At 50.9% G+C, this 26,370-nt stretch overlaps 1 protein-coding gene across 1 annotated transcript; it reads right to left on the reverse strand.

The window, feature by feature from the left end:
* Window positions 1-5,657: 5,657 nt before the first annotated feature.
* Window positions 5,658-25,913, reverse strand: LOC142473227 (uncharacterized). Its single transcript, XM_075580427.1, has 11 exons — window positions 25,807-25,913; window positions 23,184-25,410; window positions 21,526-21,611; window positions 20,222-20,520; window positions 13,122-13,265; window positions 10,021-10,092; window positions 9,552-9,672; window positions 8,617-8,762; window positions 7,903-8,090; window positions 6,922-7,038; window positions 5,658-6,516 (listed from the first exon to the last, which is right to left on the reverse strand). The coding sequence occupies exons 1-11, from the start codon at window positions 25,911-25,913 to the stop codon at window positions 6,031-6,033; spliced, it is 3,993 nt and encodes a 1,330-aa protein (XP_075436542.1). The 3' UTR covers window positions 5,658-6,030.
* Window positions 25,914-26,370: the final 457 nt, after the last annotated feature.

Consider the following 26,370-nt stretch of genomic DNA (forward strand, 5'->3'; position numbering starts at 1 on the left):
CGCTTAGGACACTATATACTGCCTGGGTTCGGTCACACAGTTTGGGGGATTATTAAGCGTGTGTTCCCCCATGTGCTCAGGACACTATATACTGCCTGGGATTGGTCACACAGTTTGGGGGATTATTAAGCGTGTGTTCCCCGCACGCGCTCAGGACACTATATACTGCCTGGGATCGGGCACACAGTTTGGGGGATTATTAAGCGTGTGTTCCCCCCACGCGCTCAGGACACTATATACTGCCTGGGATCAGTCACACAGTTTGGGGGATTATTAAGCGTGTGATCCCCCCACATGCTCAGGACACTATATACTGCCTGGGATCGGGCACACAGTTTGGGGGATTATTAAGCGTGTGTTCCCCCCACGCGCTCAGGACACTATATACTGCCTGGGATCAGTCACACAGTTTGGGGGATTATTAAGCGTGTGTTCCCCCCACGTGCTCAGGACACTATATACTGCCTGGGATCGGTCACACAGTTTGGGGGATTATTAAGCGTGTGTTCCCCCTACGCGCTCAGGACACTATATACTGCCTGGGATCGGTCACACAGTTTGTGGAATTATTAAGCGTGTGTTCCCCCCACGCGCTCAGGACACTATATACTGCCTGGGATCGGTCACACAGTTTGTGGAATTATTAAGCGTGTGTTCCCCCCACGTGCTCAGGACACTATATACTGCCTGGGATCGGTCACACAGTTTGGGGGATTATTAAGCGTGTGTTCCCCCCACGTGCTCAGGACACTATATACTGCCTGGGATCGCTCACACAGTTTGGGGGATTATTAAGCGTGTGTTCCCCCCACGCGCTCAGGACACTATATACTGCCTGGTATCGGTCACACAGTTTGGGGGATTATTAAGCGGGTGTTCCCCCCACGCGCTCAGGGCACTATATACTGCCTGGTATCGGTCACACAGTTTGGGGGATTATTAAGCGGGTGTTCCCCCCACGCGCTCAGGGCACTATATACTGCCTGGTATCGGTCACACAGTTTGGGGGATTATTAAGCGGGTGTTCCCCCCACGCGCTCAGGGCACTATATACTGCCTGGTATCGGTCACACAGTTTGGGGGATTATTAAGCGGGTGTTCCCCCCACGCGCTCAGGACACTATATACTGCCTGGGATCGGTCACACAGTTTGGGGGATTATTAAGCGTGTGTTCCCCCGACGCGCTCAGGACACTATATACTGCCTGGTATCGGTCACACAGTTTGGGGGATTATTAAGCGGGTGTTCCCCCCACGCGCTCAGGGCACTATATACTGCCTGGTATCGGTCACACAGTTTGGGGGATTATTAAGCGGGTGTTCCCCCCACGCGCTCAGGACACTATATACTGCCTGGGATCGGGCACACAGTTTGGGGGATTATTAAGCATGTGTTCCCCCCACGTGCTCAGGACACTATATACTGCCTGGGATCGGGCACACAGTTTGGGGGATTATTAAGCGTGTGTTCCCCCCACACGCTCAGGACACTATATACTGCCTGGGATCAGTCACACAGTTGGGGGATTATTAAGCATGTGTTCCCCCGATGCGCTCAGGACACTATATACTGCCTGGGATCGGTCACACAGTTTGGGGGATTATTAAACGTGTGTACCCCCCACGCGCTCAGGACACTATATACTGCCTGGGATCAGTCACACAGTTTGGGGGATTATTAAGCGTGTGTTCCCCCCACGTGCTCAGCACACTATATACTGCCTGGGATCGGTCACACAGTTTGGGGGATTATTAAGCGTGTGTTCCCCCCACGCGCTCAGGACACTATATACTGCCTGGGATCAGTCACACAGTTTGGGGGATTATTAAGCGTGTGTTCCCCCCACGTGCTCAGCACACTATATACTGCCTGGGATCGGTCACACAGTTTGGGGGATTATTAAGCGTGTGTTCCCCCCACGCGCTCAGGACACTATATACTGCCTGGGATCAGTCACACAGTTTGGGGGATTATTAAGCGTGTGTTCCCCCCACGTGCTCAGGACACTATATACTGCCTGGGATCGGTCACACAGTTTGGGGGATTATTAAGCGTGTGTTCCCCCTACGCGCTCAGGACACTATATACTGCCTGGGATCGGGCACACAGTTTGTGGAATTATTAAGCGTGTGTTCCCCCCACGCGCTCAGGACACTATATACTGCCTGGGATCGGTCACACAGTTTGGGGGATTATTAAGCGTGTGTTCCCCCCACGTGCTCAGGACACTATATACTGCCTGGGATCGGTCACACAGTTTGGGGGATTATTAAGCGTGTGTTCCCCCTACGCGCTCAGGACACTATATACTGCCTGGGATCGGGCACACAGTTTGTGGAATTATTAAGCGTGTGTTCCCCCCACGCGCTCAGGACACTATATACTGCCTGGGATCGGTCACACAGTTTGGGGGATTATTAAGCGTGTGTTCCCCCCACGTGCTCAGGACACTATATACTGCCTGGGATCGGTCACACAGTTTGGGGGATTATTAAGCGTGTGTTCCCCCCACGTGCTCAGGACACTATATACTGCCTGGGATCGGTCACACAGTATGGGGGATTATTAAGCGTGTGTTCCCCCCACACGCTCAGGACACTATATACTGCCTGGGATCAGTCACACAGTTTGGGGGATTATTAAGCGTGTGTTCCCCCGACGCGCTCAGGACACTATATACTGCCTGGGATCGGTCACACAGTTTGGGGGATTAGTAAGCGTGTGTTCCCCCCACGCGCTCAGGACACTATATACTGCCTGGGATCAGTCACACAGTTTGGGGGATTATTAAGCGTGTGTTCCCCCCACGCGCTCAGGACACTATATACTGCCTGGGATCGGGCACACAGTTTGGGGGATTATTAAGCGTGTGTTCCCCCCACGTGCTCAGCACACTATATACTGCCTGGGATCGGTCACACAGTTTGGGGGATTATTAAGCGTGTGTTCCCCCCACGCGCTCAGGACACTATATACTGCCTGGGATCAGTCACACAGTTTGGGGGATTATTAAGCGTGTGTTCCCCCCACGTGCTCAGGACACTATATACTGCCTGGGATCGGTCACACAGTTTGGGGGATTATTAAGCGTGTGTTCCCCCTACGCGCTCAGGACACTATATACTGCCTGGGATCGGGCACACAGTTTGTGGAATTATTAAGCGTGTGTTCCCCCCACGCGCTCAGGACACTATATACTGCCTGGGATCGGTCACACAGTTTGGGGGATTATTAAGCGTGTGTTCCCCCCACGCGCTCAGGACACTATATACTGCCTGGGATCAGTCACACAGTTTGGGGGATTATTAAGCGTGTGTTCCCCCCACGTGCTCAGGACACTATATACTGCCTGGGATCGGTCACACAGTTTGGGGGATTATTAAGCGTGTGTTCCCCCCACGTGCTCAGGACACTATATACTGCCTGGGATCGGTCACACAGTATGGGGGATTATTAAGCGTGTGTTCCCCCCACACGCTCAGGACACTATATACTGCCTGGGATCAGTCACACAGTTTGGGGGATTATTAAGCGTGTGTTCCCCCGACGCGCTCAGGACACTATATACTGCCTGGGATCGGTCACACAGTTTGGGGGATTAGTAAGCGTGTGTTCCCCCCACGCGCTCAGGACACTATATACTGCCTGGGATCAGTCACACAGTTTGGGGGATTATTAAGCGTGTGTTCCCCCCACGCGCTCAGGACACTATATACTGCCTGGGATCGGGCACACAGTTTGGGGGATTATTAAGCGTGTGTTCCCCCCCACGCGCTCAGGGCACTATATACTGCCTGGTATCGGTCACACAGTTTGGGGGATTATTAAGCGGGTGTTCCCCCCACGCGCTCAGGACACTATATACTGCCTGGGATCGGGCACACAGTTTGGGGGATTATTAAGCGTGTGTTCCCCCCACGTGCTCAGGACACTATATACTGCCTGGGATCGGGCACACAGTTTGGGGGATTATTAAGCGTGTGTTCCCCCCACACGCTCAGGACACTATATACTGCCTGGGATCAGTCACACAGTTTGGGGGATTATTAAGCGTGTGTTCCCCCCACGCGCTCAGGACACTATATACTGCCTGGGATCGGTCACACAGTTTGGGGGATTATTAAGCGTGTGTTCCCCCCACGCGCTCAGGACACTATATACTGCCTGGGATCAGTCACACAGTTTGGGGGATTATTAAGCGTGTGTTCCCCCCACGTGCTCAGGACACTATATACTGCCTGGGATCGCTCACACAGTTTGGGGGATTATTAAGCGTGTGTTCCCCCCACGCGCTCAGGACACTATATACTGCCTGGGATCGGGCACACAGTTTGGGGGATTATTAAGCATGTGTTCCCCCCACGCGCTCAGGACACTATATACTGCCTGGGATCGGGCACACAGTTTGGGGGATTATTAAGCATGTGTTCCCCCCACGCGCTCAGGACACTATATACTGCCTGGGATCAGGCACACAGTTTGGGGGATTATTACGCGTGTGTTCCCCCCACGCGCTCAGGACACTATATACTGCCTGGGATCGGGCACACAGTTTGGGGGATTATTAAGCATGTGTTCCCCCCACGCGCTCAGGACACTATATACTGCCTGGGATCGGGCACACAGTTTGGGGGATTATTAAGCGGGTGTCCCCCCCACGCGCTCAGGACACTATATACTGCCTGGGATCGGGCACACAGTTTGGGGGATTATTAAGCGTGTGTTCCCCCACGCGCTCAGGATGCTATATACTGCCTGGGATCGGGCACACAGTTTGTGGGATTATTAAGCGTGTGTTCCCCCCACGCGCTCAGCACATTATATACTGCCTGGGATCGGTCACACAGTTTGTGGGATTATTAAGCGTGTGTTCCCCCCACGCACTCAGCACACTATACTGTATACAGCCTTGGATCGGTCACACAGTTTGGGGGATTATTAAGCGTGTGTTCCCCCCACACGCTCAGGACACTATATACTGCCTGGGATCGGTCACACAGTTTGGGGGATTATTGAGCGTGTGTTCCCCCCACGTTCTCAGGACACTATATACTGCCTGGGATCGATCACACAGTTTGGGGGATAATTAAGCGTGTGTTCCCCCCACGCGCTCAGGACACTATATACTGCCTGGGATCGGGCACACAGTTTGTGGGATTATTAAGCGTGTGTTCCCCCCACGTGCTCAGGACACTATATACTGCCTGGGATCGGTCACACAGTTTGGGGGATAATTAAGCGTGTGTTCCCCCCACGCGCTCAGGACACTATATACTGCCTGGGATCGGGCACACAGTTTGGGGGATTATTAAGCGTGTGTTCCCCACACACGCTCAGGACACTATATACTGCCTGGGATCGGTCACATAGTTTGGGGGATTATTACGCATGTGTTCCTCCCACACGCTCAGGACACTGTATACTGCCTGGGATCAGTCACAGTTGGGAGATTTTCTCGTAGGGGGGTTGGGGGGGGGGGTGGCTTGGTGTAAATAAGTTTGGGAACCTCCTTTCTGAGGAATTCAATGGTTTGTCTGACAATGTATTCTGGATCTTGTAGCTGTTCCAGGTCTCTCTGTCCAGAATGGGGTCAAATGGTAAAACAAGAGCAGTAGAAGCAGTAGAACAAAATAAGTTTAAGAGAGTGTGGTTTTATTGTAAGTAAGCCAGCTAAATGGTGGTATCTGTTATCTTCTCCAAGAGGTCTCGCTCTTTCATATCCTTGTTCTCCCTGGATATTCTACTAGATTCATATCTGGTATCTTCTCCAGGAGGCCTCGTCTCTCATATCCTTGTTCCCCCTGATGTGGTTCTAGATTCATATCTGGTATCTTCTCACAATGCGGCCTCTTCTCTTTTTCATATCCTTGTTCCCCCTGCTATGGTTCTAGATTCATATCTGGTATCTTCTCACAATGCGGCCTCTTCTCTCTTCCATATTCTTGTTCCCCCTGCTATGGTTCTAGATTCATATCTGGTATCTTCTCACAATGCGGCCTCTTCTCTCTTCCATATTCTTGTTCCCCCTGCTATGGTTCTAGATCCATATCTGGTATCTGGTTGTGGAATTCGCTTACCAATAGCAAACTTTCCTTTTTGTCCTTCTGCGAGCTCATGGGGACCTCTGGATCTTCGTGGTCTGGGGCCTCACGGTCGTGGTCTGGGGCCTCACAGTCGTCCTCGTACTCGGTGACCTCCTCAGCCACCTCTCCCCCGGAGGTCGTCTCACCTGGCCATCGCCACTGGATATCGCTTTCCTGAGGGTCCCCGGTTTCCTGAGGGTCACCGGCCGCGCCCCCGTGTCGCTCTGCGTCCCTTAGCCAGAGTAGGTTGGGCGTCAGGAGATCGAAGCGGGTCTCCCAGGACCAGGAGTAGGTGGAGAAGATGTCGCTGAATCTGGGGTTCCCGGTCTCCTGCTCGATCTGACCCCCCCGGAGCCTGTCCCACAACCTCAGCATGGTGGCTAACTTCTTCTGTGACGTCTCGTCCAGGAAATGCTGCATCCCACGTCTGACCTGCGCAAATAGAGGAGCAGACAGACAATCACAGCCTGCAGCAAACAGGGGGTGGGGAGGCACACAGGTGCATGCTGGGATGTAATGTTAAATCACAGAGGTGCATGCTGGGATGTAATATTAAATCACAGAGGTGCATGCTGGGATACCATAATATTCAGCAGAGTGATGCATGCTGGGATAATACAATATTCAGCCCACAAGTGCATGCTGGGATCAAACACAGCGATGCATACAGGTAAAATTCTGAGGGCCAAGCCTCTTGACCAAGGCTCCCTGTATATCGGCAAGCCCCATCCACATTTAGCCGTCGGTCAACACTGACTCCAGGTTTAACACGGCGATATCAACCCAGATCTTCTTCACCTCTTACCCTATTGCACCGGGATGCCAAGACTGACTCACCTTCTTCCGGACAGATATGTGGTCATCCATGGTGAGGTTCTTCATTCTCCTACGGGGGAGCCCCAGATCGATTTTTACGGGGACCCTGCACTTAGATCCCGGGATATAGATGTCCAACTACAGAAAGAAACAACACATGGCTCGGTCAACACAAACCAAGGCGCAACGGCCCGGACCAGTCCGCCAAACCTACTTGAATGCCACCACCCTACAGCCTTGTTACAGTCAAGACTGTCCCCCTGTCATTCGTGAAGTCTCCCTGCCTGTATCTTCTCCAGCTGAAATGCCACCCAGAAGAGACACACGACTCCATCACCCACTCTTTAGTATCCACCAAACCCCCCAAAAGGATCAGAGCTATGATATCTTCGGGTTACCTGCGAAAGGAGGGGATTGGGTGGGCGCCCAAAAGCCCTTTGTGTCCTATGTACGAAGACTTTATACCTAGGACGTATTGTTGAGTACCCAATTGATACCCTAAATTATATTATGTGTGTTTTTGTTTATTAAAACTGGTTATTAGTCAATATCAATTGTTGACGGAGAAATGTGTGGTTAGAACAGTGGCGCCCACCAGTGCAACCGAAAATTGAGTTGGACACGCGCTAATGTTGCGTTGACGGTCGTCCTGCTTTGTGCTATATCCATGTTCCTCCATTCTCAGTGGGACATGGAAGCCAGGACACGTTTTAGGACTAACCAGCTAATCGACTAAGGGTGGAAAATTGCCCTAGATTAGTGGTTCACATCTCCAATCCTCAAGAAGCCCCCCAACAGCTCGGGGTGTAAAGATACCCCAGCTCCAGCGATGAGGGGCTCAGTCATTGAGGCTGAAGCAGGGATATCATCAAAAGCGGACCTATCGGGGGTTTCCATAGGACTGAAGATGGGAACCAACCGCCTCCCCACCCCAAAGAAGAAACCCTACAGCTGCCGAGATGCCAACACAGGTCCTTCCCGGTTACCCATAATCTTGCCCACCTGGATGACATGATTGGTCTTGCCATGTATATGCTCCTCTGTGTCCAGGGCTGGTTCTGCCGGCTCCTTCTTGGGTACAGGCCACGGTTCCGGTAAGGTTTTGTGGGGTTGGCCGGGTATTTTCATATTCAAGTTGGGGCATATGGGTAAGCACGGGATGATTTCGTAAGGACTGCCAGTTGTAGTACCTGCAGAGCGGGGGATAATGCATCTAGGAGTTAGTAGTACAAAGATGATCAGGGATAAAGACTAGATAACATTTGATAGCCATGGGGTCATAGTAGCCCCGTCATAATGTCCAGGCTCGCGTTTCTATGGCCGTGTACTGCTCGGAACAACCTCCACGAGGAAGCGGAACGGGTGGAGGGCTCCTCCCTCTTCCGTCATCGAAGGACGGAGCGGTAACGTGAACGCGAGTGCACTCGAAGGGTTGACGCTACAGAAGACCCTTACACATTGCTTCCTCGACAGCATGTATATAATAGACATGGGATGGCCAACTCCAGTCCTCAAGGGCCACCAACAGGCCAGGTATTAGGGATATCCCTGCTTCAGCACAAGTGGCTCAATCCCTGAAGCAGGGATATCTTGGAAAAACGAACCTGTTGGTGGCCCTTTTGGGGTTGGAGTTGACCACCCCCCCAGTAATAGATAATAATAAGGCACTTAGACCTTGGGTCACCATTACCATCTTGGACGCAATAAGACACCGACCTTGTGCCAGTTTGATCTTCTCCAGGTGTTCCATCAGCTGCTTGTCCGACATGCTCATGATGTCGGCGCAGTGGAGCATGCCGAGGGACGTGACTTTCTCTAGTGTGACGAGCTTGGGGATCACCTGACCCTTCTTACGGTAGTAACTGCAGAGAAAGAAACCCAATGGGAGGCCATCAGGGAGTGGAGGCCATCAGGGAGTGGAGGCCATCAGGGAGTGGAGGCCATCAGGGAGTGGAGGCCATCAGGGAGTGGAGGCCATCAGGGAGTGGAGGCCATCAGGGAGTGGAGACCGAGAGGAGAGCTCCGGAACTCTGAAGCTTCCAGTGGCCCGAAAGATGGAGACTTGAGGGGGGGGGGCTTGGGCCGAAATGTCAGTGGCGGAGAGGAACTTCAGGGAAGTCTGAAGGGCTGAAGGAATGGCTCAGTGAGTAAACACTCCATGAGTGAAGACTCTGATAACAATGACATGGAGTGTGGAGACCCTGGTTCAATTCCCGGTGTCGACTCCTTGGGACCTTGGGCGAATCACTTTATGTCCCTGTTCCTCAGGCACCAAAAACATAGATTGTAGTAAGCTCTACGGGGTAGGGAGTCGTGCAAGCAAAAACCTCTATGTACAGCGCAGTGTACATGGTCAGTACTATACAAAAAATATTATTATAAGTCTACAAGACCGTTGATGATAGGGATGAGGGAGACTGTATTCTAATGAGTGAGAGTAACTCTGCCTCCTAATGAATTACACTGTCTCCTAATGAGTGACGCTGCCCCCTAATGAGTGAGACTGCCTCTTAATGAGTGAGACTGCCTCTTAATGAGTGAGACTGCCTCTTAATGAGTGATACCATCTCTTAATGAGTGACACCGTCTCTTAATGAGGGAGACTGGCTCCCAATGTCAGAGGGCATGGAGATAAGACGAAGGTCCCTCACCTCATTATCTCTGCTGAAGATTCGGGAGGAAGGGCGGACTTCTCCACCAGCCTGGACACCGCATCAAAGAAAACAATTTCCATGTACTGCTCCTCGCTGATGGGTATCCGGCGGCTTCTATCTACGGAGGTGGAGGTGTGGCAAGAAGAAGCGTCTTACATTTTGCCCCACAGATACACAGAGTGATGTCTACCACTGAATGGGACCTCTCAGCAAGGCCATCTCACCACCGCTGATCAGCCGTTAGGTGTGTTAGGGTAAGGGGTTAACGGTTATGGTTAGGGGGTTGAAAGGTGGGGTTTTAGGGTTAGGGTAAGGGATTGAGGGATTTTAGGATAAAGGGTTAGGGTCTTACCTTCACAACGGCTGACGGGTAGCTGGCCCCTGCGGTGAGATACCCTACCACGACTCTGACATTAACACCAAAGACATGCACTAGTGGCCCTACTCCTACTCTATATACACTCACCAACATAGAGCCGGAAGCGACGGTCATCTGTCAGGACCATGAGGAAATCGGAGAAGTTCACCTTCCCATCACCTAGAGAGAAGACGTTATTACAGCCCGATGCCATGGGGTTTTCGGTGGGTGAGCCTGGCTCATATCCAAACGTCAGCTCCTTGGGCAAGTTACTCCATCTCCCTGTGCCTCAGATTGCACGAGAGTGTAAGCTCTGCGGGGCAGGAACATGGTTGGAGCCTGCAAGAGTCGATGTGCAGTGCAGTGTACAGTCGCAGGGGGTGGCCAACCTTGTTCTCAGGCGGGCCAATAAATGGTCAACAGAAATGTTGGGAGGCCGCTGCCCTCCCCGTCGCAGCCATAGGGTGGGGGGCAGTAGAGATACAGTGGCAGGGAGGACAGCGGGATGTGCGGAGCGGGCAGAGGACTAGGACGCAGCCAGGGGAAACCAAACCAAGTCCCGTTTTAACACATACACATAACATAGTTATAGGTGGCACATTTGGGTTAAAATGGCATCAGTTGTGCAGATGAGACCCCTTAAACGTGTCACTGGGATTGGTTCATTTTTGGCCCTATTAGTAATATAATTGCTGTATATGGTGCTGTGACAGGGCATTAACCGCTGTCTAAATGGGCTTCAACAGAAAGCCGGTAGTGTTCTGAGGAATCCAGCAGGGAGCTGGTTAATTGCAGCCAGAGACAATTAACCAGTCTCCACCTGGCTCATCAGACAGGTAGGAAAGCCTCCTGCAGGCACTGCAGGGGGGGGATCTCTTGAGCACATAGGGACTGTGCTGCCTGCAAGAGACACACGGGAACAGATCTCGAGCACAGAGGGACTGTGCTGCCCGCAAGAGACTCACAGGAGCAGTTCTCCTGAGCACAGAGGGACAGTGCTGCCTGCAAGAGACGCACAGGAACAGTTCTCCTGAGCACAGAGGGACAGTGCTGCCTGCAAGAGACGCACAGGAACAGTTCTCCTGAGCACAGAGGGACTGTGCTGCCTGCAAGAGACTCACAGGAAGAGTTCTCTCTAGCACAGAGGGACAGTGCTGCCTGCAAGGGACGCACAGGAACAGTTCTCCTGAGCACAGAGGGACTGTGCTGCCCGCAAGAGACGCACAGGAACAGTTCTCTTGAGCACAGAGGGACAGTGCTGCCTGCAAGAGACTCACAGGAACGGTTCTCCTGAGCACAGAGGGACTGTGCTGCCCGCAAGAGACGCACAGGAACAGTTCTCCTGAGCACAGAGGGACTGTGCTGCCTGCAAGAGACTCACAGGAACAGTTCTCTCTAGCACAGAGGGACAGTGCTGCCCGCAAGAGACGCACAGGAACAGTTCTCCTGAGCACAGAGGGACTGTGCTGCCCGCAAGAGACGCACAGGAACAGTTCTCCTGAGCACAGAGGGACTGTGCTGCCCGCAAGAGACTCACAGGAACAGTTCTCCTGAGCACAGAGGGACTGTGCTACCTGCAAGAGACTCACAGGAACAGTTCTCGAGCACAGAGGGACTGTGCTGCCCGCAAGAGACGCACAGGAACAGTTCTCCTGAGCACAGAGGGTCTGTGCTGCCTGCAAGAGACTCACAGGAACAGTTCTCCTGAGCACAGAGGGACAGTGCTGCCTGCAAGAGACGCACAGGAACAGTTCTCCTGAGCACAGAGGGACTGTGCTGCCTGCAAGAGACTCACAGGAAGAGTTCTCTCTAGCACAGAGGGACAGTGCTGCCTGCAAGGGACGCACAGGAACAGTTCTCCTGAGCACAGAGGGACTGTGCTGCCCGCAAGAGACACACAGGAACAGTTCTCCTGAGCACAGAGGGACAGTGCTGCCTGCAAGAGACGCACAGGAACAGTTCTCGAGCACAGAGGGACTGTGCTGCCAGCAAGAGGGAGAAGGAGCGGCTCAGTGAGTAAAGACACTGACTGACACTGAGATTGCTGCAGGGGAGCCTGGTTCAATTCCCGGTGTCGGCTCCTTGTGACCTTGGGCAAGTCACTTTATCTCCCTGTGCCTCAGGCACAAAAAAAAAACATAGATTTTAAGCTCTACGGGGCAGGGACCTGTGCCTGCAAAAATGTCTCTGTAAAGCGCTGCGTACAATTAGCAGCGCTATACAAGAACATGCTATTATTATTATTATTAATATTAATATTAAGAGACTCACAGGAACAGTTCTCTCGAGCACAGAGGGACTGTGCTACCTGCAAGAGACCCTGAAACCAGACTCTCTACATCCAGGGCGCAGCGGACCTTGGAACCTGCCAGAGGGTGACCCCTAAACGGACACAACCCAGAGACTGACAGAAAGAGCCCCCTGCTTACAGGTACCACTTTGGACTTTGGGGTTATCGGTTGGAAAGAGGCTTATCCTCCCCGCCCTGCAGATAGGGACTGGGAGAGTGAGTTACACAGGGATAGGATGTGTGTTTGTGTGTTTGTGTGTTTGTGTGTTTGTGTGTGTGCTTCGTTAGACTGTATTACTTAAAGCTACGGGCTGAATAAAAGCCAGGGTTTATTGTCCCCAAAATCTGTCTCCCGTGTTGTCCCTCTGCACGTGACTCTTAGAAGCGCCAACCTATTCCGTAGAGTGGTACAATAAGGCCGAGTTTATCGTAGGGGCGCCAGTGACGCGACCGCGTGTCGTCAGCCACCGCCGTCCCTACAGCGATTCCTCCAGGGGGGGGGGGCGTGGCCGTGAGCGGCTCGTCCTCATTGGCTGCACCGCTCACGTGCCCGCTGACGTCACCCCCTTCGATCGCTGGAAATGTCAAAATCTTCTGGCTTCCAGCGATCGCGACGGGCTGGCGTCACGCGGTCGCCGTCGCAGTCACGACCCAATATGGGCAGCCGCGATGGACATGTACTTGCTACGCTGCTGTGCAACATTGTTACAGTAGGTAGCGAGGAGCCCTGTTCAAAGGAGCTTGCACTTCACAAGGAAGGGGAAGTGGGAACATAGTACAGGGGTCTAAAATCCGGCACCCCCTACGGAAGTCATTATTTGGGGTGGGGGGGGGGACTGCATATTTAAGAACCCTCCCAGCCCGGAGACATGGTCACCCTGCCCCTTTCCCAATGCCGGGAGATGTCTCACCCACTGACCGTCAAAATCCGCGCTCTTCAGCGCCTGCAAGGTGTCCTGGCGGGTGAGGTGGAGGCCCATGGAAGCCATAGAGTACTGAAGATCATGCATGTTCATCCTGTCCGCTTTGTCCTTCCGGAAGAAATCGAAGGTGTGGCGGAAAGCTGCCGGGGGGGGGGGGGGGGGGGCGGAGAGACAGAGAGAGGAGGTGAGGCGTGTCTCCTACGAGGAGACGTCGGGGAGCACAGGGCGCCCGGGGGTTTGTGATTCTAACCGGTATCTCAGACCCACACAGAGGAACACTAGAAGGACATTGTTCATGGAAAGGGTGGTGGATCCGGGGCACAGCCTCCAAGCCGGTGGCAAGGGCAAATACCGTATGGGAATTCAGACACGCTTGGGACAGACATCGGGCTAAATCCTAAATATGGAAGGAAGCCGAGGATCTAATAGGGCCTGGGGTGTTACAGCGGGTCAGAGAAGGGGCTGCCTGGGTTGGTCAAGTGGTTCTGATCTGCCGTCACAGTCGGTGTTTCTATGTCTATGGGGGCACATTATTCCTGTAGAGGGGGGTCCCATGAAAGTCTATGGGGACACATTATTCCTGTAGAGGGGGGTCCCATGAAAGTCTATGGGGGCACATTATTCCTGTAGAGGGGGTCCCATGAAAGTCTATGGGAATACATTATTCCTGTAGAGGGGGTCCCATGAAAGTCTATGGGGACACATTATTCCTGTAGAGGGGGTCCCATGAAAGTCTATGGGGACACATTATTCCTGTAGAGGGGGGTCCCATGAAAGTCTATGGGGGCACATTATTCCTGTAGAGGGGGTCCCATGAAAGTCTATGGGGGACACATTATTCCTGTAGAGGGGGTCCCATGAAAGTCTATGGGGACACATTATTCCTGTAGAGGGGGTCCCATGAAATTCTATGGGTGTACATTATTCCTTGTAGAAGGGGGTCCCATGAAAGTCTATGGGGGCACATTATTCCTGTAGAGGAGGTCCCATGAAAGTCTATGGGGACACATTATTCCTTGTAGAGGAGGGTCCCATGAAAGTCTCTGGGGACACATTATTCCTGTAGAGGGGGTCCCATGAAAGTCTATGGGGACACATTATTCCTGTAGAGGAGGTCCCATGAAAGTCTATGGGGACACATTATTCCTTGTAGAGGAGGGTCCCATGAAAGTCTCTGGGGACACATTATTCCTGTAGAGGGGGTCACATGAAAATCTATGGGGACACATTATTCCTGTAGAGGGGGTCCCATGAAAGTCTATGGGGACACATTATTCCTGTAGAGAGGGGGTCCCATGAAAGTCTATGGGGACACATTATTCCTGTAGAGGGGGTCCCATGAAAGTCTATGGGGACACATTATTCCTGTAGAGGGGGTCCCATGAAATTCTATGGGGGTACATTATACCTTGTAGAAGAGGGTCCCATGAAAGTCTCTGGGGACACATTATTTCTGTAGAGGGGAGTCCCATGAAAGTCTATGGGGACACATTATTCCTGTAGAGGGGGGTCCCATGAAAGTCTATGGGGGCACATTATTCCTGTAGAGGGGGTCCCATGAAAGTCTATGGGGGACACATTATTCCTGTAGAGGGGGTCCCATGAAAGTCTATGGGGACACATTATTCCTGTAGAGGGGGTCCCATGAAATTCTATGGGTATACATTATTCCTTGTAGAAGGGGGTCCCATGAAAGTCTATGGGGACACATTATTCCTGTAGAGGAGGTCCCATGAAAGTCTATGGGGACACATTATTCCTTGTAGAGGAGGGTCCCATGAAAGTCTCTGGGGACACATTATTCCTGAAGAGGGGGTCCCATGAAAGTCTATGGGGACACATTATTCCTGTAGAGGGGGGTCCCATGAAAGTCTCTGGGGACACATTATTCCTGTAGAGTGGGGTCCCATGAAAGTCTCTGGGGACACATTATTCCTTGTAGAGTGGGTCCCATGAAAGTCTATGGGGACACATTATTCCTTATAGAGGGGGTCCCATGAAAGTCTATGGGGGCATATTATTCCTGTAGAGGGGGTCCCATGAAAGTCTATGGGGACACATTATTCCCTGTAGAAGGGGCCCCATGAAAGTCTATGGGGACACATTATTCCTTGTATAGAGGGGGGTCCCATGAAAGTCTATGGGGACACATTATTCCTGTAGAGGGGAGTCCCATGAAAGTCTCTGGGGACACATTATTCCTTGTAGAAGGGGCCCCATGAAAGTCTATGGGGACACATTATTCCTTGTATAGAGGGGGGTCCCATGAAAGTCTATGGGGCACATTATTCCTGTAGAGGAGGTCACATGAAAGTCTATGGGGACACATTATTCCTTGAAGAGAGGGGTCCCATGAAAGTCTATGGGGACACATTATTCCTTGAAGAGGGGGGTCCCATGAAAGTCTATGGGGACACATTATTCCTGTAGAGGGGGGTCCCATGAAAGTCTATGGGGACACATTATTCCTTGAAGAGGGGGGTCCCATGAAAGTCTATCGGGGCACATTATTCCTGTAGAGGGGGGTCCCATGAAAGTCTATGGGGACACATTATTCCTTGAAGAGGGGGGTCCCATGAAAGTCTATGGGGACACATTATTCCTGTAGAGGGGGGTCCCATGAAAGTCTATGGGGACACATTATTCCTGTAGAGGAGGTCACATGAAAGTCTATGGGGACACATTATTCCTTGAAGAGGGGGGTCCCATGAAAGTCTATGGGGACACATTATTCCTGTAGAGGGGGGTCCCATGAAAGTCTATGGGGACACATTATTCCTGTAGAGGGGGTCCCATGAAATTATATGGGGACACATTGTTCCTGTAGAGGGGGTCCCATGAAAGTCTATGGGGGTACATTATTCCTTGTAGAAGAGGGGTCCCATGAAAGTCTATGGGGGCACATTATCTCCTGTAGAGGGGGGTCCCATGAAAGTCTATGGGGACACATTATTCCTGTAGAGGGGGTCCCATGAAAGTCTATGGGGACACATTATTCCTGTAGAGGGGGTCCCATGAAAGTCTATGGGGACACATTATTCCAGTAGAGGGGTCCCATGAAAGTCTATGGGGGCATATTATTCCTGTAGAGGGAGGTCCCATGAAAGTCAATGGGGACACATTATTCCTTGTAGAGGGTGTCCCATGAAAGTCTATGGGGACACATTATTCCAGTAGAGGGGTCCCATGAAAGTCTATGGGGGCATATTATTCCTGTAGAGGGAGGTCCCATGAAAGTCTATGGGGATACATTATTCCTTGTAGAGGGGGTCCCATGAAAGTCTATGGGGACACATTATTCCTTGTAGAGGGGGATCCCATGAAAGTCTATGGGGACACATTATTCCTGTAGAGTGGGGTCCCATGAAAGTCTATGGGGACACATTATTCCTGTAGAGTGGGGTCCCATGAAAGTCTATGGGGGCACATAATTCCTTTAGAGTGGGGTCCCATGAAAGTCTATGGGGACACATTACTCCTTGTAGAGTGGGTCCCATGAAAGTCTATGGGGACACATTATTCCTTGTAGAGTGGGTCCCATGAAAGTCTATGGGGACACATTATTCCTTATAGAGGGGGTCCCATGAAAGTCTATGGGGACACATTATTCCTTGTATAGAGGGGGGTTCCATGAAAGTCTATGGGGACACATTATTCCTGTAGAGGGGGTCCCATGAAAGTCTATGGGGGCACATTATTCCTTGTAGAGAGGGGTCCCATGAAAGTCTATGGGGACACATTATTCCTGTAGAGGGGGGTCCCATGAAAGTCTATGGGGACACATTATTCCTGTAGAGGGGGTCCCATGAAAGTCTATGGGGACACATTATTCCTGTAGAGGGGGTCCCATGAAAGTCTATGGGGACACATTATTCCAGTAGAGGGGTCCCATGAAAGTCTATGGGGGCATATTATTCCTGTAGAGGGAGGTCCCATGAAAGTCAATGGGGACACATTATTCCTTGTAGAGGGTGTCCCATGAAAGTCTATGGGGACACATTATTCCAGTAGAGGGGTCCCATGAAAGTCTATGGGGGCATATTATTCCTGTAGAGGGAGGTCCCATGAAAGTCTATGGGGATACATTATTCCTTGTAGAGGGGGTCCCATGAAAGTCTATGGGGACACATTATTCCTTGTAGAGGGGGATCCCATGAAAGTCTATGGGGACACATTATTCCTGTAGAGTGGGGTCCCATGAAAGTCTATGGGGACACATTATTCCTGTAGAGTGGGGTCCCATGAAAGTCTATGGGGGCACATAATTCCTTTAGAGTGGGGTCCCATGAAAGTCTATGGGGACACATTACTCCTTGTAGAGTGGGTCCCATGAAAGTCTATGGGGACACATTATTCCTTGTAGAGTGGGTCCCATGAAAGTCTATGGGGACACATTATTCCTTATAGAGGGGGTCCCATGAAAGTCTATGGGGACACATTATTCCTTGTATAGAGGGGGGTTCCATGAAAGTCTATGGGGACACATTATTCCTGTAGAGGGGGTCCCATGAAAGTCTATGGGGGCACATTATTCCTTGTAGAGAGGGGTCCCATGAAAGTCTATGGGGACACATTATTCCTGTAGAGGGGGTCCCATGAAAGTCTATGGGGGCACATTATTCCTGTAGAGGGGGTCCCATGAAAGTCTATGGGGACACATTATTCCTGTAGAGGGGGGTCCCATGAAAGTCTATGGGGACACATTATTCCTGTAGAGGGGGGTCCCATGAAAGTCTATGAGGGTACATTATCTCCTGTAGAGGGGGGTCCCATGAAAGTCTATCGGGACACATTATTCCTGTAGAGGGGGTCCCATGAAAGTCTATGGGGACATATTATTCCAGTAGAGGGGTCCCATGAATGTCTATGGGGGCATATTATTCCTGTAGAGGGAGGTCCCATGAAAGTCTATGGGGGCACATTATTCCTTGTATAGAGGGGGATCCCATGAAAGTCTATGGGGACACATTATTCCTTGTAGAGGGGGATCCCATGAAAGTCTATGGGGACACATTATTCATTGTAGAGGGGGGTCCCATGAAAGTCTATGGGGACACATTATTCCTGTAGAGTGGGGTCCCATGAAAGTCTTTGGGGGCACATAATTCCTTTAGAGTGGGGTCCCATGAAAGTCTCTGGGGACACATTACTCCTTGTAGAGTGGGTCCCATGAAAGTCTCTGGGGACACATTATTCCTTGTATAGAGGGGGTCCCATGAAAGTATATGGGGACACATTATTCCTTGTAGAGAGGTGGGTCCCATGAAAGTCTATGGGGTACATTATTCCTTGTATAGAGGGGGTCCCATGAAAGTCTCTGGGGACACATTATTCCTTGTAGAGGGGGTCCCATGAAAGTCTCTGGGGACACATTATTCCTGTAGAAGGGGTCCCATGAAAGTCTATGGGGACACATTATTCCTTGTATAGAGGGGGGTCCCATGAAAGTCTATGGGGACACATTATTTCCTATAGAGGTGGGTCCCATGAAAGTCTATGGGGACACATTATTCCTTGTATAGAGGGGGGTCCCATGAAAGTCTATGGGGACACATTATTTCCTATAGAGGTGGGTCCCATGAAAGTCTATGGGGACACATTATTCCTTGTAGAGGGGGTCCCATGAAAGTCTCTGGGGACACATTATTCCTGTAGAGGGGGTCCCATGAAAGTCTACGGGGGCACATTATTCCTGTAGAGGGGGGTCCCATGAAAGTCTATGGGGACACATTATTTCCTATAGAGGTGGGTCCCATGAAAGTCTATGGGGACACATTATTCCTTGTAGAGGGGGTCCCATGAAAGTCTCTGGGGACACATTATTCCTGTAGAGGGGGTCCCGTGAAAGTCTACGGGGGCACATTATTCCTGTAGAGGGGGGTCCCATGAAAGTCTATGGGGACACATTATTCCTTGTAGAGGGGGTCCCATGAAAGTCTCTGGGGACACATTATTCCTGTAGAGGGGGTCCTATGAAAGTCTACGGGGGCACATTATTCCTGTAGAGGGGGTCCCATGAAAGTCTATGGGGACACATTATTCCTTGTATAGAGGGGGGTCCCATGAAAGTCTATGGGGACACATTATTCCTGTAGAGGGGGTCTTTTGAAAGTCTATGGGGACACATTATTCCTGTAGAGAGGGGTCCCATGAAAGTCTATGGGGACACATTATTCCTGTAGAGAGTGGTCCCATGAAAGTCTCTGGGGACACATTATTCCTTGTAGAGGGGGGTCCCATGAAAGTCTATGGGGACACATTATTCCTGTAGATGGGGGTCCCATGAAAGTCTATGGGGACACATTATTCCTGTAGAGGGGGTCCCATGAAAGTTTATGGGGACACATTATTCCTTGTATAGAGGGGGGGTCCCATGAAAGTCTATGGGGACACATTATTCCTGTAGAGGGGGTCCCATGAAAGTCTATGGGGACACATTATTTCCTATAGAGGTGGGTCCCATGAAAGTCTATGGGAACAAGCCTTACCAACGACAAATTGGATTACAATTGTGACGGTAACTCCTGCAGTGCCACCCACTCCACACCCAGAACTGATACTACTTCACGGAAATGGTGCTGGATCAGTTGAAGAGCCTCCCAGCAGAGATGGTAGCGGGTAATACAATAGTGGGGAATCCGATATGCTTGGGGTAGACAGAAGGAAGAAAGGAAGACGAGGATCGAATAGGACCTGAGGTGTTACAGTGGGTCAGAGAATGGGCTGCCTGGGGGGGGTGGGAAGCGGAGGTTAGTGGTTCGTCTCTGCCATCTACATTTCTATTAACAGAACTGAGAATCACAGAAAGGAACACAAAGGGTTTCCCAAACAAAGACTCGAACTAGGAATTGCACATAACAGAGCCCTCATAGCACCTCTACAGTATTCTGTGATTGAAGTGTACTCCATTGAGATAGGAGTCATAGAACTGTGTACACAGGGAGCCCAGGTATAACACTTCTATTCAAGGCACACATGGAGCCCAAGCATCTTCTTGAAGTTCACCGAAACCGAGAGTCAAGGCGTGACCAGGGTTGGGGATATTGGACACATGGGAACTAGCAGAGCAGTGCACACACGGAGAATGAGGGCTTACCTTCTGTTTGCTGAGAAGTCAGGTTCACGTCCGGAATCTTTTCCGCCTGCTTCTCTCGTGTCCCGTAAACCAGAGGAGCCTTCCGAGCCTTGGACTCCTCGAGCGAGGACTTGTTGCGAGGTATCCGTTCTGCTGGGATCTTGTGTGGAGTGACCTGCTGACTTGTGTTCTTCCTTGAAATTGTCTTGTCCTGTGGGACTTCATAGGGTGAGGTCCATCCCCTTTCTCCCTTCTTGGGAATCTGCCCAGGTTGTGTCTTCTGGGAAGGGATCTTCTCAGGTGGAATCTTCTGGGAAGAACTGTAAGTGGATGGGATGTTAGATAATGTAATGTACAGTAGCTTCAAGGTCAACAAGAGGGCCGAGACTGGGATTCGAAGCGATTTGCACACAGACACACACCTGCTTATATATCAGGGGTGGGCAACTCAAGTCCTTAAGGGCCACCAAGAGGTCAGACTGTGCTTTTCTTTGCTTATATGAAGGCTAAGGCCCCTGTGCTAATAAGGCAAGGATATGTACGGGGGACGAAAAGCTGGGATGAGAAGGTGGAAGGTGGTTAGAATGAACGGACGATGGGAAAAAGATGCGGTGGGTAGGGGGTAAAGTGGGAATAAGCTGTAAACTTGGAGGGATATACTGGGAATAGGCTGTAAACTGGGAATAGCCATTAAACTGGGAGAGGCATACTGGGAATAGGCTGCAAACTGGGAATAGCCATTAAACTGGGAGAGACATATTGGGAATAAGATGTAAACATGGAGGGATAAACTGGGAACAGCCATTAAACTCAGAGACATTTTGGGCATACCCAGTAAAGTGGGAAGGGGGAGGGGGGTTATACTGGAAATATTCTGTAAACTGGGAAAGACTTGCTTAAAACTTCTACAAACTAGGAAAAAGTGTACTGGGATTGAGCTGCACATTGGGAACAATCGAAGGGATATACTGGGTTTGGGCACTGGCTACCACAAGGGGGGAAATTGTATGGGTAGTAGGCAGGAAACTTGGGAGGGACCTATTGGCTTGGTCCCAAAGCACCAGATAATCAGCCATTTATCAGAAGGCCTTATGATGCAAGGGGTCCAGGGGCGGATGGGGGACGGTCACTTTTACCCCCTTTCTGGAGGCAAACCCTGAGTCTACTTTGCCTTGACCCTACATACTGTAAGCTACTCCCCGTCTCAGAACTGAAATGGTGGGAGGGGGCAGTTATTTCCCCATTGTCTGGATGCTGTCAATGTATCGTTGACCGACAGTGGACCTCGGTGAATGAAGTCTCCTCCGCCCTCTCCAATCACCTACCCCATCAAATGGGACGTTAGCTTCGGCTTGCTATCTCCTTTTCCTATTGTGCTCTCCTTCACACGCCGAAACGAGGTTTCTTTCACCTGCCGGAAAGGACCACATCTCCCCCGGTTACAACCCTACATCTTCCAATACACCACGTGGACACGTACGGGGCCAGAGGGAAGCGTTTCCCATGGAAAGAGGAACGCAAGAGCAGGAGGTCCTGCTCGGAAGGTGGAAGGGGCAGAAGAAGTACTTCTTCACTGAACGGGCCATGGGTCAATGTTGCATCCTCTCTGCAGAGGTAGCAGAGGTACAATAATGGAATTGGGGAGGATACGAGGGGAACTTGGATAAGTTATAGGGAGAGGTTATAGGAGCACTTAAGGGAGGAGTTATGGGGAGCGGTTATAGGAGCAGTTATAGGCGCAGTTAGGGGAGGAGTTATAGGGAGCAGTTATAGGAGCAGTTATAGGCACAGTTAGGGGAGGAGTTATAGGGAGCAGTTATAGGAGCAGTTAGGGGAGGAGTTATAGGGAGTGGTTATAGGAACAGTTATGGGAGGAGTTATAGGGAGCAGTTAGGGGAGGAGTTATAAGGAGAGGTTATAGGAGCAGTTAGGGGAGGTGTTATAGGAAGGGGTTATAGGAGCAGTTAGGGGAGGAGTTATAGGGAGAGGTTATAGGAGCAGTTAGGGGAGGAGATATATGGAGCGGTTATAGGATCAGTTAGGGGAGGAGTTTTAGGGAGCGGTTATCGGTGCAGTTAGGGGAGGAGTTATAGGAGCAGTTAGGGGAGGAGTTATAGGAGCAGTTAGGGGAGGAGTTATAGAAGTAGTTAGGGGAGGAGTTATAGGAGCAGTTAGGGGAGGAGTTATAGGAGCAGTTAGGGGAGGAGTTATAGAAGTAGTTAGGGGAGGAGTTATAGGGAGCGGTTATCGGAGCAGTTAGGGGAGGAGTTATAGAAATAGTTAGGGGAGGAGTTATAGGGAGCGGTTATCGGAGCAGTTAGGGGAGGAGCTATAGGGAGAGGTTATAGGAGCAGTTAGGGGAGGAGTTATAGGGAGAGGTTATAGGAGCAGTTAGGGGAGGAGTTATAGGGAGCAGTTATAGGAGCAGGTGGGGGAGGAGTTATAGGGAGAGGTTATAGGAGCAGTTAGGGGAGGAGTTATAGGAGCAGTTAGGGGAGGACTTATAGGGAGCGGTTATCAGAGCAGTTAGGGGAGGAGCTATAGGGAGAGGTTATAGGAGCAGTTAGGGGAGGAGTTATAGGGAGAGGTTATAGGAGCAGTTAGGGGAGGAGTTATAGGGAGCAGTTATAGGAGCAGTTAGGGGAGGAGTTATAGGGAGAGGTTATAGGAGCAGTTAGGGGAGGAGTTATAGGGAGCGGTTGTTGGAGCAGTTAAGGGAGGAGTTATAGGGAGCGGTTATAGGAGCAGTTAGGGGAGGGGTTATAGGGAGAGGTTATAGGAGCAGGTGGGGGAGGAGTTATAGGGAGAGGTTATAGGAGCAGTTAGGGGAGGAGTTATAGGGAGCGGTTATTGGAGCAGTTAGGGGAGGAGTTATAGGAGCAGGTGGGGGAGGAGTTATATGAGCAGTAAGGGGAGGAGTTATAGGGAGTGACTACATGACGCAGATAAAAAGATGACCGTAACCATAAATTCGGCTTTTTACCTTTGCTCCTCTCTGGCAACTGGTATCTTCTGTAATTTCTTCATCATCTTTGCTAATCAGACTCTCTGTTTCCGCTTTACTGGGGGTCTTCGTAACCTGTTCCCCGTTCTCTTTACTGGGGGTCTTCGTAACCTGTTCCCCGTTCTCTTTACTGGGGGTCTTCGTAACCTGTTCCCCGTTCTCTTTACTGGGGGTCTTCGTAACCTGTTCCCCGTTCTCTTTACTGGGGGTCTTCGTAACCTGTTCCCCGTTCTCTTTACCGGGGGTCTTTGTAAGCGCTCTCTCCTTCTCTTTACCGGGGGTCTTTGTAAGCGCTCTCTCCTTCTCTTTACCGGGGGTCTTTGTAAGCACTCTCTTCTTGTCTTTATAGGGGGTCTTTGTAAGCGCTCTCTCCTTGTCTTGACTGGGGCTCATTGTAAGCGCTCTCTCCTTGTCTTGACTGGGGCCCATTGTAAGCGCTCTCTCCTCCTCTTTACTATAGCTCATTGTAAGCACTCTCTCCTCCTCTTTACTGGGGCTCCTTATAAGTGCTCTCTCCTCTTTACTGGGGATCTTTATAAGCGCTCTCTCCTCTTTACTGGGGCTCTTTAAAAGCGCTCTCTCCTCTTTACTGGGGCTCTCTATAAGCGCTCTCTCCTCTTTACTGGGGCTCTCTATAAGCGCTCTCTCCTCTTTACTGGGGATCTTTATAAGTGCTCTCTCCTCCTCTTTACTGGGGCTCTCTATAAGCGCTCTCTCCTCTTTACTGGGGATCTTTATAAGTGCTCTCTCCTCCTCTTTACTGGGGATCTTTATAAGCACTCTCTCCTCTTTACTGGGGCTCTTTATAAGCGCTCTCTCCTCTTTACTGGGGATCTTTATAAGCGCTCTCTCCTCTTTACTGGGGCTCTTTATAAGCGCTCTCTCCTCCTCTTTACTGGGGATCTTTATAAGCGCTCTCTCCTCCTCTTTACTGGGGCTCTTTATAAGCGCTCTCTCCTCCTCTTTACTGGGGATCTTTATAAGCGCTCTCTCCTCTTTACTGGGGCTCTTTATAAGCGCTCTCTCCTCTTTACTGGGGCTCTTAATAAGCGCTCTCTCCTCCTCTTTACTGGGGCTCTTAATAAGCGCTCTCTCCTCCTCTTTACTGGGGCTCTTTATAAGCACTCTCTCCTCCTCTTTACTGGGGATCTTTATAAGCGCTCTCTCCTCCTCTTTATTGGGGCTCTTTATAAGCACTCTCTCCTCCTCTTTACTGGGGATCTTTGTAAGCGCTCTCTCCTCTTTACTGGGGATCTTTATAAGCGCTCTCTCCTCTTTACTGGGGCTCTTTATAAGCAGTCCCTCCTTGTCTTCACTGGGTACTTTTGTAAGCACTCTCTCCTTCTCTTTACTGGCGCTCTTTATAAGCGCTCTCTCCTCTTTACTGGGGCTCTTTATAAGCAGTCCCTCCTTGTCTTCACTGGGGACCTTTGTAAGCACTCTCTCCTTCTCTTTACTGGGGATCTTAATAAGCGCTCTCTCCTCTTTACTGGGGCTCTTTATAAGCGCTCTCTCCTCTTTACTGGGGATCTTTATAAGCGCTCTCTCCTCTTTACTGGCGCTCTTTATAAGCAGTCCCTCCTTGTCCTCACTGGGGACCTTTGTAAGCTGTGTCTCGCTCTCTCTACTATGAGTTTTTTCCACGGACCTCCCTTCCTCCTTACTGCTGGACCCCACAAATGGTCCCGTCTCTTTCTCGACACTTTCTCCTGGCTGTCTCTCTTCACGTTCCTTGGACCCCCCCTCTCTCTCTTCATGGAGGCTGTCTCCTGGATGTGTCTTCTTCTCTTGGCCCTCACAGGGCTTCCCTGTCCTCCCTGTACTGGAGACTTGCGCTTGCTTTATCTCCACCTCCTCTCGACTTTGGTCTGCCTCTCCTGTTTGATCTTTGACCGAGCTTAGCACGGGTAGTCTCTGCTCACCACTTGGCTGTCTCTCTTCCCTGGGTTGTACTTCGCGCTTCTCGTCGAGACTTTTGCCTGGCTGCCTCTCTCCCTCTTTAACGGCGGACTCTTTTCTTAACCGTTCAGCGTGGCCTTCACTATGGTGCCCGTCCTTCTCCTTGCCGATGGTCTCCACTGCCTGCTTCCTTCGCTCCTTGTCGGGCACAGTTATCAATGGTCTTCCTTCTTCTTCGCCGTGACTCTCAGTGGGATGAACCCTTGGCTCTTCCGCGTCTCTGAGTCTCTGGCTTGCCTCTTGCTGCCTATACGTGAGAAGAAACACTTTCTAAGTGAGGTGGTAGAGCATTGAATTCATGAGCACAGAGCAATTGCATTCCGATCACAGTGACATTTCCACCTCTCCCAGCACAGGTGCCTTCAGAGGAGGAATTTTTGCTTCCTGCGATGTTTATCAGTGGTTATTAAGGGTTGACCCAAGATTACGCACATTACATCTAAAGAACAACGATGATGAAGAGTGCGGGGAGCACAGGAGACCGGCACGGGCATAAAACAAGAGAAAATAAGACAAAAATAGTGCAATTCTGTGTCAAATAGGCAATGACGTGAACAACATGGTACCACCAAAAATGTACACGCACATTTTCAACCAAAATAAACAAGCGTTGAATCCCAAAGGGAAATTCTTAGCTGGCTACCAAGACTCCCACGCGTTTCGCCATTCAGCTTCGTCAGGAGGCAGCGGACTTGCGAAACGCGTCGAGTCTTGGCAGCCAGCTTGGTGGAACCCGGAAGGTGACGTCATCGCGTGTAGACGTCGCTCTCGAGCGTTTGGAACCCATTAGTGGAAGGACCACAGGGAGTTGTGTGCGCACCAGCCGCCGTGCGGGGACCTCCGTTTGACCACCACACTCCTGACGCCAATCGCCGGAGACCCATCTAGCTGCAATCGTACAATGTCTGTACCCTGGGTCCACCTGTGAGTTGCCATTTGTACTTGCTAGTGTGATACTGTGTTAATACACTGTGACCCTCTGCACAACTTCGTTTCTCTGTGTTTCTTGCATCCACGTTTGAGTCCTTGTCACCCTGCCTGATACCTTACACTCAAGTTACACCATTAAGAACACAATGACAAAGGATTTCCTTGTGGGACACAATGCTTGTTTACCTTTATTGAACATGTGGGTATACATTTTTGTGGTACTAGAGTTTATCGGTTACATACTGTATATATGTACAGCTCAACCCCGTTATAGCGC

This window comes from Ascaphus truei, chromosome 23 (assembly GCF_040206685.1).
Source record: "Ascaphus truei isolate aAscTru1 chromosome 23, aAscTru1.hap1, whole genome shotgun sequence".
In the NCBI taxonomy this organism is placed as follows: Eukaryota; Metazoa; Chordata; class Amphibia; order Anura; family Ascaphidae; genus Ascaphus; species Ascaphus truei.